The sequence below is a fragment of the Lynx canadensis genome, chromosome B1, assembly GCF_007474595.2.
Source record: "Lynx canadensis isolate LIC74 chromosome B1, mLynCan4.pri.v2, whole genome shotgun sequence".
NCBI classification, from domain to species: domain Eukaryota; kingdom Metazoa; phylum Chordata; class Mammalia; order Carnivora; family Felidae; genus Lynx; species Lynx canadensis.
The window spans coordinates 80,926,498-80,939,579 of record NC_044306.2 but is presented as its reverse complement, the minus strand read 5'-3'; the positions used below and the strand labels follow the sequence as shown (position 1 = coordinate 80,939,579).

The 13,082-nt window shown below is 36.3% G+C and overlaps 1 protein-coding gene across 2 annotated transcripts in view; it reads right to left on the bottom strand.

Moving 5' to 3' along the window:
• SLC10A7 (solute carrier family 10 member 7) overlaps nucleotides 1-13,082 on the bottom strand; it is a 257,064-nt gene that overhangs the window by 196,852 nt on the left and 47,130 nt on the right. The window contains exon 5 of one of the 2 annotated variants that reach the window (XM_030312968.1): nucleotides 4,036-4,341. The exons of the other annotated variant lie outside the window; for it this stretch is intronic. Coding sequence (XP_030168828.1) covers nucleotides 4,285-4,341 — 57 coding nt within the window. The 3' untranslated portion in view covers nucleotides 4,036-4,284. Of the gene's footprint in view, nucleotides 1-4,035; nucleotides 4,342-13,082 lie in introns of those variants that run through there. 2 annotated transcript variants of the gene reach the window in all.

Genomic DNA, 13,082 nt, shown 5'->3' with positions numbered 1-13,082 from the left:
CAAATTTTTATTAAGGTTATCCTTCTGTTAGTGATTGAAGGTATATTAGCTTAGTGGGCCATGCAATAGCTGTAGCACCACAACTAATGGACTGCCAAGAGATGATTTAATAAAGAGGCCCAGCTGAACAATGGTGTGTAAGTAACTCTGACAACCTGAGGCTTTCTTCTGGTCAAACGTTTTATATCTGTAAGTGACTTTCTCTAAAAAAATTACCTGAGAAGATACTCTCAGAAGGTTTCACTGTAATAACAGCAGCCCAAACATTCTTATATAAGTTCAGATTCTCCAAGATCTTAAGATGTGATTAAAAAAAAAAAAAAGTTTAAAGGTCTTGTCCCCAGATCCTTCCACAGGCACCATTTATAACATGGTTAGAGATCTAGTTAAACAACACATTCAGCAACAACAATGTGTATTTCTTTTGGTTGAAGTCAAATAAAGAAATAGAGCAACTTTTTAAATGTTGCCATCAAGATTTTACTCTAAAATATGACATATATTGGGCAGTGGGGGGGGGGGGATAAAATTAAAATATTTGTCAAATACACATTTCTAGAAAATATTATGTGGACTCTTCATCTTTACAACATGGACTGACTCGCACTGAAAAGAGAATACAAAAGTAATGTAGGGAGAAAACTATCAAATGAGCAAAGATTTGCAAAAATAATAATTCCTACGATTGATGAGAGTTCAGGGAAAAGATGCCTCTGCATCCTTTAGAACCTCGCTGGGTTCTAAAGCAGCCAAACCTTACAGGTGTCCATACACACCCCTTGACCCAGCAATTCCAGTTTTAAAAACTTATCTAAGAAACTAATACAGATCCAAGAAAAGATCTAGTGAAAAGGCTCTTCATCATAATATTATTTTTTAATAGCCAAAACTAGCCAGGACTGAAACAAAACATTGCATGTCCACACGTGAGAATAGTAAATGGTCTATAGAAACACTGTTGTAGGACACTATGGAGACATGATCACGATGTATTGCTAAGTGGGCAAATAGGATTACAAAACAATATGCATTATATGATCTCATTCTATTAAATATATGTGCAAACAAAAATGCCTAGAAGATACACATAAAAATATCAATACGGTTATCTGACCGGGGGATTATGGTATTTCTTTGTTTTGTTTGCTTACATTTTCTATATTACTCGGAATATGGTGCCTTTGTGATAAAAAAAATTAAGATACTAAAAAAAATTTTTTTTTTTTTTATTTATTTTGGGACAGAGAGAGACAGAGCATGAACGGGGGAGGGGCAGAGAGAGAGGGAGACACAGAATCGGAAACAGGCTCCAGGCTCCGAGCCATCAGCCCAGAGCCTGACGCGGGGCTCGAACTCACGGACCGCAAGATCGTGACCTGGCTGAAGTCGGACGCTTAACCGACTGCGCCACCCAGGCGCCCCCTAAAAAATTTTTAAACAATACAAGAACATAATGTTTGCTAGTCATTCTGTAATGTTGTATGTTACTAGATGTCTCACATAGTGAATTTAGGACAGTGAATGAATGGTAAGCCTTTTCCTTGATAAGCCATTGGTCAAAAATTATGTTTATGTGATAGTGTGAACCTAACCCAAAAGAAAAAAGTCACTTCATTGAGAATAACAGCAATTTTATGTTATTAGAAAAAGCACCCATGACAGCCATTATCAAAGTAGTCATTTTAAGGAAATTAAATTGCAAATAAATGAAGACATTTATGTGGAATGATTTTAGGTTGCAGGCAAGATGGATGAGGATTTACATACTTAAAGCCACAGTGTCTTAAATATAAACATAGCTTTTGTTTCCTTTAAAAACGAGTTTATTATTTGCTCGTTTAAAAAAATGTATTCCCTTAACTACTCCTTACGGTAGCACAGATAAAGTTTGAAGAACTCATTCTAGATGTAAAGCCAGATTCATGATTCAGTTTTTTTAGGATGCTTGCTTCTTAGGAAACAAAGACAGAGCTTCCCATCAGAATTTCAAACATTTCTTACTAAGAGAACATTTTAAAAGACTCTGAAGTTTGTTTCTTAAAAAATTATGCTTATAGAATCCAATAAAATATTAGGCAGTCAGTATGTGTAATTAACACACATGCACGCGTGTGCACACTGTTTTGTGCACCACATTCATGGTATGACTCATTCAAAACAGGTTTATGAAGTAATTTTTCCTCTTCTAGACACATGTAAAAAATAAAGAAATTACTTAAAGAGAAATAATACCCTTGCATTTAAAACTGTGTTTAGATCACCTTAAAAGGGATTCTTGATTTAAAATGTGTTCCCAGAAAAACTTAAAAATAAAATGAATCACAATGTTATTATTCCAGTAGCCTTTTTGAAAAACTGTTTTCAGATTCAACATCAAATAATAATAATTTAAATGCTTTATGTTCCCAATCACTGAGAGATAGGACTGCTTACATACTTTTTTAAGACTATAAATCTCAAGTTTTAGTATTCTTTAGAAATTAGGAAAAAATAAGGCATTTGTTTTTCTTCTAATGCTACTCTCTACTTCCATTAGTACAGTGAAGTTATCATAGAAAAGCACTGCTTAAATATGAACTGTCTATGCACTAAGTGCCTCTTCTATAATTATACATAAAACACCGCCTTGGCCAGCACATTATAACAAAGACGCACACACACACAGAAAACAGCTGGCTGGAAAGATCTCTGTTGCAACTACCTTAACATTTTCTCGGTTCTTCAAGATTTCTGTTCAACTGAAGTCTTTATCGGACACCAAGTGAGTCACCATCTACTGGAAAACTCTTTAAGAATATAAATGAGAAGGTTACTCAAACCAGCCCTCCTTCTTTAACCACAATTAGCTTAAATTCTAGATCCAAATTGTGAACATAGTCTTAAGATTTTGATTCCTCCTCTTCTACATTTCCCTCATCTTTCTAATCATAAAGTGGAAAGAGGTTTACATTTTTTAGAAAAAAAAATATGGATGCTTTTTAAAAATGTATTCCCTTAACTACTCCTTACATCTACTTTCTAATCCCCAACTCACTTAATTAAATTCAGCGTGAATTTAAATTGCAATTAACATCTTTTGAGGGATTACATGTTCTAATCGCAATTATGCAGTGAATATTTGAAACACATACATTTTGTTATATTATCTGAAATGCAAATTGGAGTCCAAAAAGATGTTTAATAAAAATGTATAGTACTGAAGACTTTATTACGGAACCTAAGGGACTAGAAATGAGATTAAAAAGAGTAAAAACAGTGATACAAGTACAAAAACAAATTGCTTCACCTCCCAAACCCTTGGAAATGGCCCCACTTGGCTCCCGTTTAACCTAGCTTCATCACAGTTTAAAAACTCCCTTCCAAGAAGTGTTATGAACCAAACTGAATTTCATTTCTCCCCCCCAAGATTAGTAGCTCACAGGGTCTTAAATGAGAGATGATGCATGAAATTCTATGGGAGCAAGAGGTAAAAACTGTTTTTCTGACCCAAGAATTTAGAATAAAATGATTTAACTTATTTTATTTTCCTTTTCCATCAAAATAGCATTTTATAAGCAGAAGGAAAAAAAGCTGACATTTGTTAAGCATCTTCTATACCAGACAATAGGGGTTACTTCACTTAATTCTTAAAACAACCCCATGAGGTAAGTATTATTCCATTGTACAGATGTGAAAAATAAGCCTCAGAGAAAGTAAGTGGTTGAGAGAAATAAGTTGAAATAAATCAATGGTAAAATTGGGACCCATGCTTAAACCCATGCTCTTATAAAAGGACAGTGTCATAAGTGTGAGACCAAAGGAGGAAAGCTTAGGGGCGCCTGGGTGGTTCAGTCAGTTAAGCGGCTGACTCCTGGTTTCAGTTCAGGTCATGGTCTCATGGTTCGTAGGTTCGGGCTCTGCTTCAGGCTCCACGCTGACAGTGCAGAGCCTGCTTGGGATTCTCTCTCTCTCCCTCTCTCTCTGCCTCCCTCTGTCTCTGCCTCTCTCCTGCTCCTGTTGTCACTCTTTCTCAGAAAAGAAGAAGAAGAAAAAAAAAAAAAAAAGGAGTAAAGCTTAGGACAAAGCACCTGTCTTTAATTGCCCATTTAACTATAATCCTCTCAAACAGGTTGTGGGGATTTCAGTGGCCCCAAGACACCTTCATCTCTGGTGTGAGCTTGACTAGAATGCTTCAGGAAGTTCTTGTGGCTCTCAGAGCTCTTTCTGCAAATCCATGGGCTTGCTAAAATCCAGGTTGACTTCACTGTCTTTTCAATCAGTGTCTGGTGGTCAGAGCAGGCTTTATCATGAAGTAAAGGTCTGGTTTATTAGTTCATGTTCTGTTTCCTTCTGGTACCTTTCCTTTTTTAAAAAATTGAAGCATAATTGACTTATAACATTCTATTAGTTTCAGATATATAAAATATTGATTAGATATTTGTATACATCGCAAAATAATCATCACATTAAGTCTAATTACCATCTGTCATCACACAAAGTTACAAAAATCTTTTTTCTTATGATGAGAACTTTTAAGATCTACTCTCCTAGAAACTTTCAAATAGGCAATACAGTATTATTGACTATAGTCATGCTGTAGGTTACAGCCCCATGACTTATTTTCAGTAGACCCTTGAACAACATGGGTTTGAATTACATGGCCCACTTATATGTGGATTTTTTTTTCCCAGTGAATATACTGGAAAATTTTTTGGAGATTTGCAACAATTTGAAAAACTCACAGCTGAACTGCATAGCCTAGAAACACGAAAAAAAAAATAAGAAAAAGTTAGTTATTATTGTGAGAAGACAGTATATAATAGTGGAACATAAAAAAATATGTGTTAATCAACTCTGTTTTCAGTAAGGCTGCCATTCAACAGTAGGCTATTAGTGAAGTTTTTAGGGAGTCAAAAGTTATACACAGATTTTTGACTGCATGGGGATCAGTGCTTCTAACACCCATATTCTATAAAGGTCAATTGCATTTTATAACTGCAAATAACTTTACTGTCTGAGCTTCAGGGCCTATTTATGCACTTGCCAGACTGTCAGTTCCAAGATTACATTTATCTTTAAGGAAACTAATGCAAATTCAGGTTCTGCCTTTCGTGCCCTTAAATTGTCAGCTTTCTGTTAACTATTCACTATTCACACCATTTTTGCTATCACACTTTACTAGTAAAAGAAGGACTAGTTACGCTGGCTCTTACTTTTTCCTTTGACATTGTCATCATGAGATAATACAAGGTTATTAAACTGCCTACCCATTCAATCTTGAAAAACAGGGTTAAAAAAACTTGTTAGCATGGTTTTCTCTTATTTATCCATGATCCATCCTCCTAGATCTATATGATATGATTATGCCTAATGAGACACAACCTCCTACACAAGAATAGGTAAGGATACAACCCAAATATTGGAGAGAGGCAGTTGGGAAATGAAGGCTATGTTTCAGTACATAATTTACCACTTAAAACAGCCGTAAGATTGCAGGCACTAGAGGGCGCTAGATTTAGCTTATATTGGTCTGAATCCAGCTCCACAGACAGGAGACTGAACAACTTTAGCCATATTAAACTTCCGTTTCCTTGTCTCACAATGGGTGTAATATTACTATCTGCTTGTAAGCATTTGTGAGAATTCAATGAGAAAATTTATATAAAGCATTAGCATAGTTAGTACTAAATATTAGTTATTATTAATTGTATCATCATCAATATTATCTCATTACTAAGTGGTGAGAACTATTAATCAATGGCTTGCCAAATTAGGGACCCAAATAGAGATAAAATTTCTGGTGAATTTGGAAAAATGGAGACAAATAAGCATTTTTAAAGTGGGAAGAAGAGAAAGGATGGATATGGGGATGTAAGGCAAGCCTTTTAAAAAAGTTCAGTGTTTATTGTTTATAACTCCCTGTGATTTTAGAATCATAACCTATTATGTAGACCTCTTTGTTAATATTCAGAAATTCATGAGACCTAAGGAAAAAGTCAAGAAACGTTGTGTGTGTGTGTGTGTGTGTGTGTGTGTGTGTGTGTGTTTTACCATCTTTGGAGGAAGAGTCTGAAAGAAGTCTGGGGGTAGGGGGGTGAAACCTTTACAGAGCAGCGGGTCCTCACAATTCTAGTTAGGATTGGGGCTTGGAATAAAAGAATAATCTAGGGTGTTTCTAAAGTTTCCTGAAAAGCAAAGGGTGAATGTGGAACACAACTAGAGGGAGAACATAGTCACTGGACAGGCTAATGGCTTCTAGAAGGGCAGAAACCAACAACCCCTCTGGTAAACATTTGCTTCTTTCCTATAAAGCACACCTCCACCCAATCATCACGTCTCCAACTCTGGCCTTTCTTGTGTCTCTGGCAGAATAACAATGTGGGGAGGGCATAAAGAAGTGGGATGGGTTAGTGGAGGTAGGAAGGGGCTCAGGTGAGGCAGAAGTTACCACTTTGTCAGAGAGGTTGGAAAGGTAGCTCAGCAGCTTCACAAAGCTGCCAAAGGGACACATGGATAATGCTTCCTTGAGAGCAGTACTAAGTAAAGGTAAGAAAAAACAAGGTACATTGGGATCCATGGACTTATATCCGAGTGTTATTATACTATTATTATACTACATTATTATGTTGACCCAATTATTCAGTCAATGAGCATTCGATGAATTCCTACTGTGTTTAAGGAACTAGGTTGTTTTTGTCTTTTTCTTTTCTTTTCTTTTCTTTTCTTTTCTTTTCTTTTCTCTTCTTCTTCTTCTTCTTCTTCTTCTTCTTCTTCTTCTTCTTTTTCTTTTTCTAATAAGATAAGACTTCTGTTCTCCATAACATTCAGCCTATAAGGAACTATAGGATGTGTTAAATCCAAAGCTATTTTAAAGAAAACCGGGCATTGGACAAATGTTTATTTAAGCTGAATAGACTACATAGATTTTCTTCAAAGTGGACTTCCTTTAAAACAGAGTTTATAATTCACTCTGTGACGGACTTCTTTGTATGTACAATAGGCTATATTTGGTAGAGATGTAGATCTGTATTCTGACAATCGGCAGTGATGCAGCCTGCACTGTTGATTGGTAAAGAAGAAGGAAATTTTAAAAAGGCATACTCCTTTGAGTATTCTTTACCTATTTCATGGTCTTATTGATTACTATAATGTCTTTTCTTCAAAGTTTTCACAATTAAAAACTATTGCTCAAACTTAAGGCATTATTTAAAATTCCATTATTAAGCAATGTGCTTGACTAGAGCTCCTCTTGAAATATTCCTAGGTATACATATATAATGTACGTATCAATACAGCCAGAGATATACATACATATGTATATATTCATGTGTTTACATGTATATTCATGCATATATATAAATGTACATAGCTACATACCCCCCCAACACACCATATATGTAACCAACTAAATGGGTAATACGAAGATATGGTATAAAAGAATTTTTCTATAACTACAAAGAATTGCTTAGACAGAACTGGTACCTTCTCCCTGTATTCTGTACATGTAAAGTTAAATGCATAATCACTTTTCAGAAAGGAGTCTCTTTTCTAATATAGCACAAAGTACCTCAAACTTTAACAAAGTTTTCAATGGAGTATTAAAATGATTAATGGATCATTTTTAAATCATATGACTTCTTTTCATCATTTATATGATAACCATCCTACTAGCTTATGGATCCTATACTACACCCAACTTTTTACATTTGCTGACCCTAAGAATCTCTCTGAAGTTCCTCCTTTCAAATCTGCAAAGCATTATTTAATGCAGGCTGGGCTGTTGATACGAAACATGCATGGACACTAATTCACAATGACCATCATTTCCCAATCCCTCAGTGTGCTAGGCACTGGGAACATCATCTTTATATACATCTTCTCATCCAGTAAGTACCGTGCCAAGTGAAAAAAGCCACGAGAGATATTTAAAATAATTCCCAGCCATATACTGCCATTCTAATTAGTTTAAATAAACAAATGTGTTAGACACGGTCACATATATAGGAATACTTGTAAACTTTTCCAAATTTAGACATCCACAAAAAATATTTCCAGAGGCTGTCTGGAATACTGGCCAAATAGATTTTCTGTTCCATTCAATTTCCTTTCAACATTTGAAATGTGGCTTATTATAAAACTAATTGTTTAAAAACATATCCTAACATTATGTTTTTGTGTCAAATTCTGGTTGAAGCTAAAGTCATTCCCATTTGCTGAGGCTTGGTAAAAAAAAAAAAAAGAAAAAGAAAGAAAGAAAAGAAACATGTAGAGGAAAAGACAGAATCTTCAATCCATTGAATATATACAACCATACATATTAAAATAATGGTCTAATAACTGAAATTTATAGTTGCTATAATAGCAATTACGTATCATTATTATGGTGAGCATTGATGAATACCCACTCTACATCAACAAAATTATTTATATTCATTATCCTCTCATTTAAAATTCATATTATACCCATTTTATAGCTGAGGTAGATACGAGGTAAAGTGGTTTACCCAAAATAAGATAGCTAATAGTTAGTAGAGCCAGCATTTGTACAGGTCCGTGGACACAAAAGCCCACACTCTTCACGACATTATGATGTCAATGTTAAAAAGCTCAGTTGAAAACCAAATGCTACTGCAATTTGAACCATCACTCATATTAAACTCATAGACCCAAGAAAATACCTTCTACCCCACCCAAGCACTTCCTCACCTCTACACCTACCCACTCCCAAAAGACAGGTTTATGCAGTTTTCCAAAGCTTCACCAAAAATAAAGAAAAATAGAAGTGATAGCAATACATAACATAAATCCTTCAGCACCTTAAGACATAACTTTCCTGTAAAAAAGAGTGGAATAAGTGAAGGACGAGTATTAAAGAGTAATGAATGTGCAAAAAAAAATGCACCACTGTCAGCACTCCACCTGGGTTCGGATGTGTTAGAGCATCTCAGTTGAAAACAAATCAGCCTAAGTGCCTGTTTTAGAAAACGTTGCCATGTACTACATGGCAGTGTTAGGAAGGAAAGCAAGCCTAGAAATTAATTAAGAAACGAGTGGTTTTACAGAGTGCTGCAAGAAAAAAGAACTTTCTAATAAACTTTCTCTGTATAGAGTGAAATCTTCCTACAGATTTCCTTCCTTCATTTACATATCTGTACAGGCCTATTCTTTTTTTTTTTTTTTTTTCCTCCAAGCCCCTTTGCCCTTTCAATCATGAAGCATATTACTCCACTGTCAGTGCAAAGCAGTTCCTAACAACAGGGAACCCAGCTGGGATAGGAAGAGGGCAGCAGGCTCATGCATTAACATAATAATCCAACTGTGTTCCCATAGGCCCTTAGGGCAGACAGCATATTAGGTAGGCCTCCTGTGCAGACCCTGGTGGAAGCTGCCTGATCACCTGCCTATCAACCTGTGGCAGCTACAGCCGGCTCAATAGCACCAGCTCCTGCCAAGCGGTGGTGCCCAATTACCTTACTACAAAAGACAGAAATCCATTTTTCTATGTCTGTTTAATGTACCCAATGCATTTCCTTATTTACGATTTGAATCTATGTTTCTGTGTTTGCAGGGGGATTGACTTATTGCCTTTTAACTTTTGAAAGTCTGGTTGTCTAAAAGCCATATCGCTTCAGTAGGCAGGAAATGAGACTGAAAACCAAATTTCAAACACCAAAGCTCAGGTTGGTAAAGCTAACTGCTTGGTCATCAGTTGTCTAAAGCATTTTTTTTCCATCGATACAGAGGACTAGAGGTGTGGGGGAAGATCTAAATGGCTGTCATCACTATTTCTCAAGGGGACAAAGGTCGGGGAGATCCTACACCAGTGTCTTTGTGAAACGTAGGGTTTTTATATTCAAATCCAAGCATGTTCTAAGGTTCCCTCAAAGCATAAGCCTTTGTGTGCACTGATCCCCTCATGAGGAAAGTGTGTGGGTTGCTACAACTGGCTGAAAGAGTAGAGAATCACAACAGATATGGCAAAATTATTTTTTAATCTCTAATTATCACTGAAAACTTCAAAAAAAGAGCTGGCCGATTTGTATGCTTTTTACTGTTTGCATATATGAAAGTGTGTTTTATTTTCATGCTGCCCGGTTCCTGGAGTCTGTGGTTTACTCTATGTGTGGTTTTCTTTCCAAGCTACAACACCTATCAAATACGGAAAAGCCAAGGGGTATATTCCACTAAAAAGATATGTATACATTACACAAGATGATCTTTAAAACATCATAAAGAGATGTTTGAAATTATAATTTACTTCAGTGAATTAAATGCAGTGGTCTCATTCCTTGATAAAACTTCCCCTTAAAAAGGTTACAAAGAAAAGACATAATTTGACATTTATGGGGTAAAAAGTACTTTTTAAAGTATTCCAAATAATGCTGTCTAAAAGAGCACAAGATTGGGGTGCCTGGGTGGCTCAGTCAATTAAGTGCTGGACTTCAGCTCAGGTCACGATCTCAAGGTTTGTGGGTTCAAGCCCCGCATGGGGCTCTGTGCTGACAGCTCAGAGCCTGGAGCCTACTTCAGTTTCTGTTTCTGTCTCTCTCTCTCTCTCTGACGCTCCCCCGCTCCTGATCGCTCACGCTCTCTCTCTCTCTCAAAAATAAATAAACATTAAAAAAAAATTTTTAAAGAGCACAGGGCTACCAATTTGGCTAGGGAAACATTTTCTACTGATCATGTATTTCTTTAGAAAAAATGAGTTTCTAGAAATGTTGTGTTTTGGTTTTTTAATGGCTATTTTAATAAAAAATGAATCCTCTGGTCAAACAAAAGTGCATTTATCTAACATTTCTATGAATTTTAAATGTTAGGAAACTAATACCATTAGTTAAGCCAACCAACCTGATGTGCTTCATGTTCACTCTAATAATTAAGTAAAACTTAAGTATCAAAGGCCATATCTGCACATGGCACTGGTTTTCACTGCCAAAGTTACCTCTGTTACCTTAGCATTAACAGTCTGTGCATTAGGGTAAGAGATGATGGTGACCATTCTGCAACCTGTCAGCTCTTTGGTTTACTTCCATACATACCAGACAGGGTTTTACTCAAGGTAAATGCCCTCATCATGAACAAATTTGTTTGCTCTTTACCAAACAACCATAGAGAAAATTCAAATAAAAGAGGAAAAAAGAAAAAACCCAATTTTTTTTTTTTTACTGTGACTCAATCTTAGCTGTTTAATGTTCTCTAAATAATACACTATAATATATGTTGATGGAAGAGAAAATACAAAATACTAAACTCAATAATAAATATTAATGCTTATATAAGTGTTAAACAGCAAAATTATACACATCCCCTTCTTGATCTTTTGGGGATTCCAGAGGCTCTTTATTTTTCATAAATTCTTACATTTTGACAAAATGTAATGCATCTTCCAAGTCATTAAATACAGAAACTTGATTTTTGATTAAAAAACAATAAACAACAGCCATGTAGTGACAGGATAAATGGTAGCCTAGACTTTACTATTTTAATTCCTTTAAGGCGTAAGCTTCCAGGGTGAACAAAAGAAAAGCATTTATATAAAATAGAAATCTAGCCATTCCATTAGCAAGAACTTGACTTTAACTTAAACAGTAACTCATATGGCTAGAATAACTTAGTCTATGAAGGAGAAAGAAACGAGGGACAGAATTGTAGTATCATTTCTAGCATGAACAATTCAACTTGAGATGAGGTTAAAATTTAAAACAAAAAAAAATAAACATAAATGAAGGAACATGTTATTTTAAATGTAAGTGGGAATAAATAGAGATAGAAAATGGTGTGAAAGAATCCATAGTTATGTTTAAGTATGATAAATCAATTTTTAAAGCTGCCCCCTGCCCTCCCCACAGCAGTTTTTTAAGGCTGGATGTTCCTGTATTTGAAATACACCACATCTTCAGTTTGACTCCACTAGCGCATTCCCTACCCTCCAGAGAATTACCTAGAAAGGACACCCTCTTCTCCCTATGGAAAACTATTTGATTCTTAAGGATTTTATCTACCTAGTTCAATTTGGTAGTGTAGATATGGCTTCAGAAATGGTCTGCAGCTGGTGTATTTTGACATTTCTGCTACGGATAAGATTAAGTATGAAATATCAAAATTACACGTTAAAATAGATGCCATTTTACTTTGTTTCTTCCTGAATAGCCCTTCAGCTGTTGAGGCACATACATTTTTCCCCAGGCAAAATCCCCAGGCTAAAATAACTAAGCCTCATATCTTCAGGAAACCCAGCTTCCCAAACATTATTCTGAGGTATCTGATTATCTATTGGCTGTCGTTTCATTCTATATTTAATCATGTAAATCTTACCTGAAAAAGGAAAAGGATTCCACTTAAAACACTTCTGCCAACTGCTCACATTGGATACAATCAATGACAATACTTAATTTTCTATTACTTCTTTTCAAGATGTTGTCCTTTATTTTAACCATAGAGTTAGAAGTCACAAGGATTCAAGATCATTTTTTTTTTTCAACGTTTATTTATTTTTGGGACAGAGAGAGACAGAGCATGAACGGGGGAAGGGCAGAGAGAGAGGGAGACACAGAATCGGAAACAGGCTCCAGGCTCTGAGCCGTCAGCACAGAGCCCGACGCGGGGCTCGAACTCACGGACCGCGAGATCGTGACCTGGCTGAAGTCGGACGCTTAACCGACTGCGCCACCCAGGCGCCCCTCAAGATCATTTTTGTACTCAAAACATAACTTTGTTTCCAGAACTGCCGGCTTGAGCAGTGTGCTACCAGTCATTTGCCACTGGGGAAAGGACTCTCCCATCTGCTAGGATCTAATCCTATCACTTTGCGGCCTCAGACTCTCAGGCAATTTAGAGCCAAAGACCACCATTGGAAACAGTGACAGATGATCCAAGGGTTATTTCTACAAACCTCAGGTGAGGATAAATGTTACTTTAAAAGTAAAGAAATTTAGGGGCACCTGGGTGGCTCAGTCGGTTAAGCATCCAACTTCGGCTCAGGTCACAACCTCACGGTTCATGGGTTCGAGCCCTGCATCAGGCTCTGTGCTGACAGCTCAGAGCCTGGGGCCTGTTTCAGATTCTGTGTCTCCCTCTCTCTCTGCCCCTCCCCCACTCGTGCT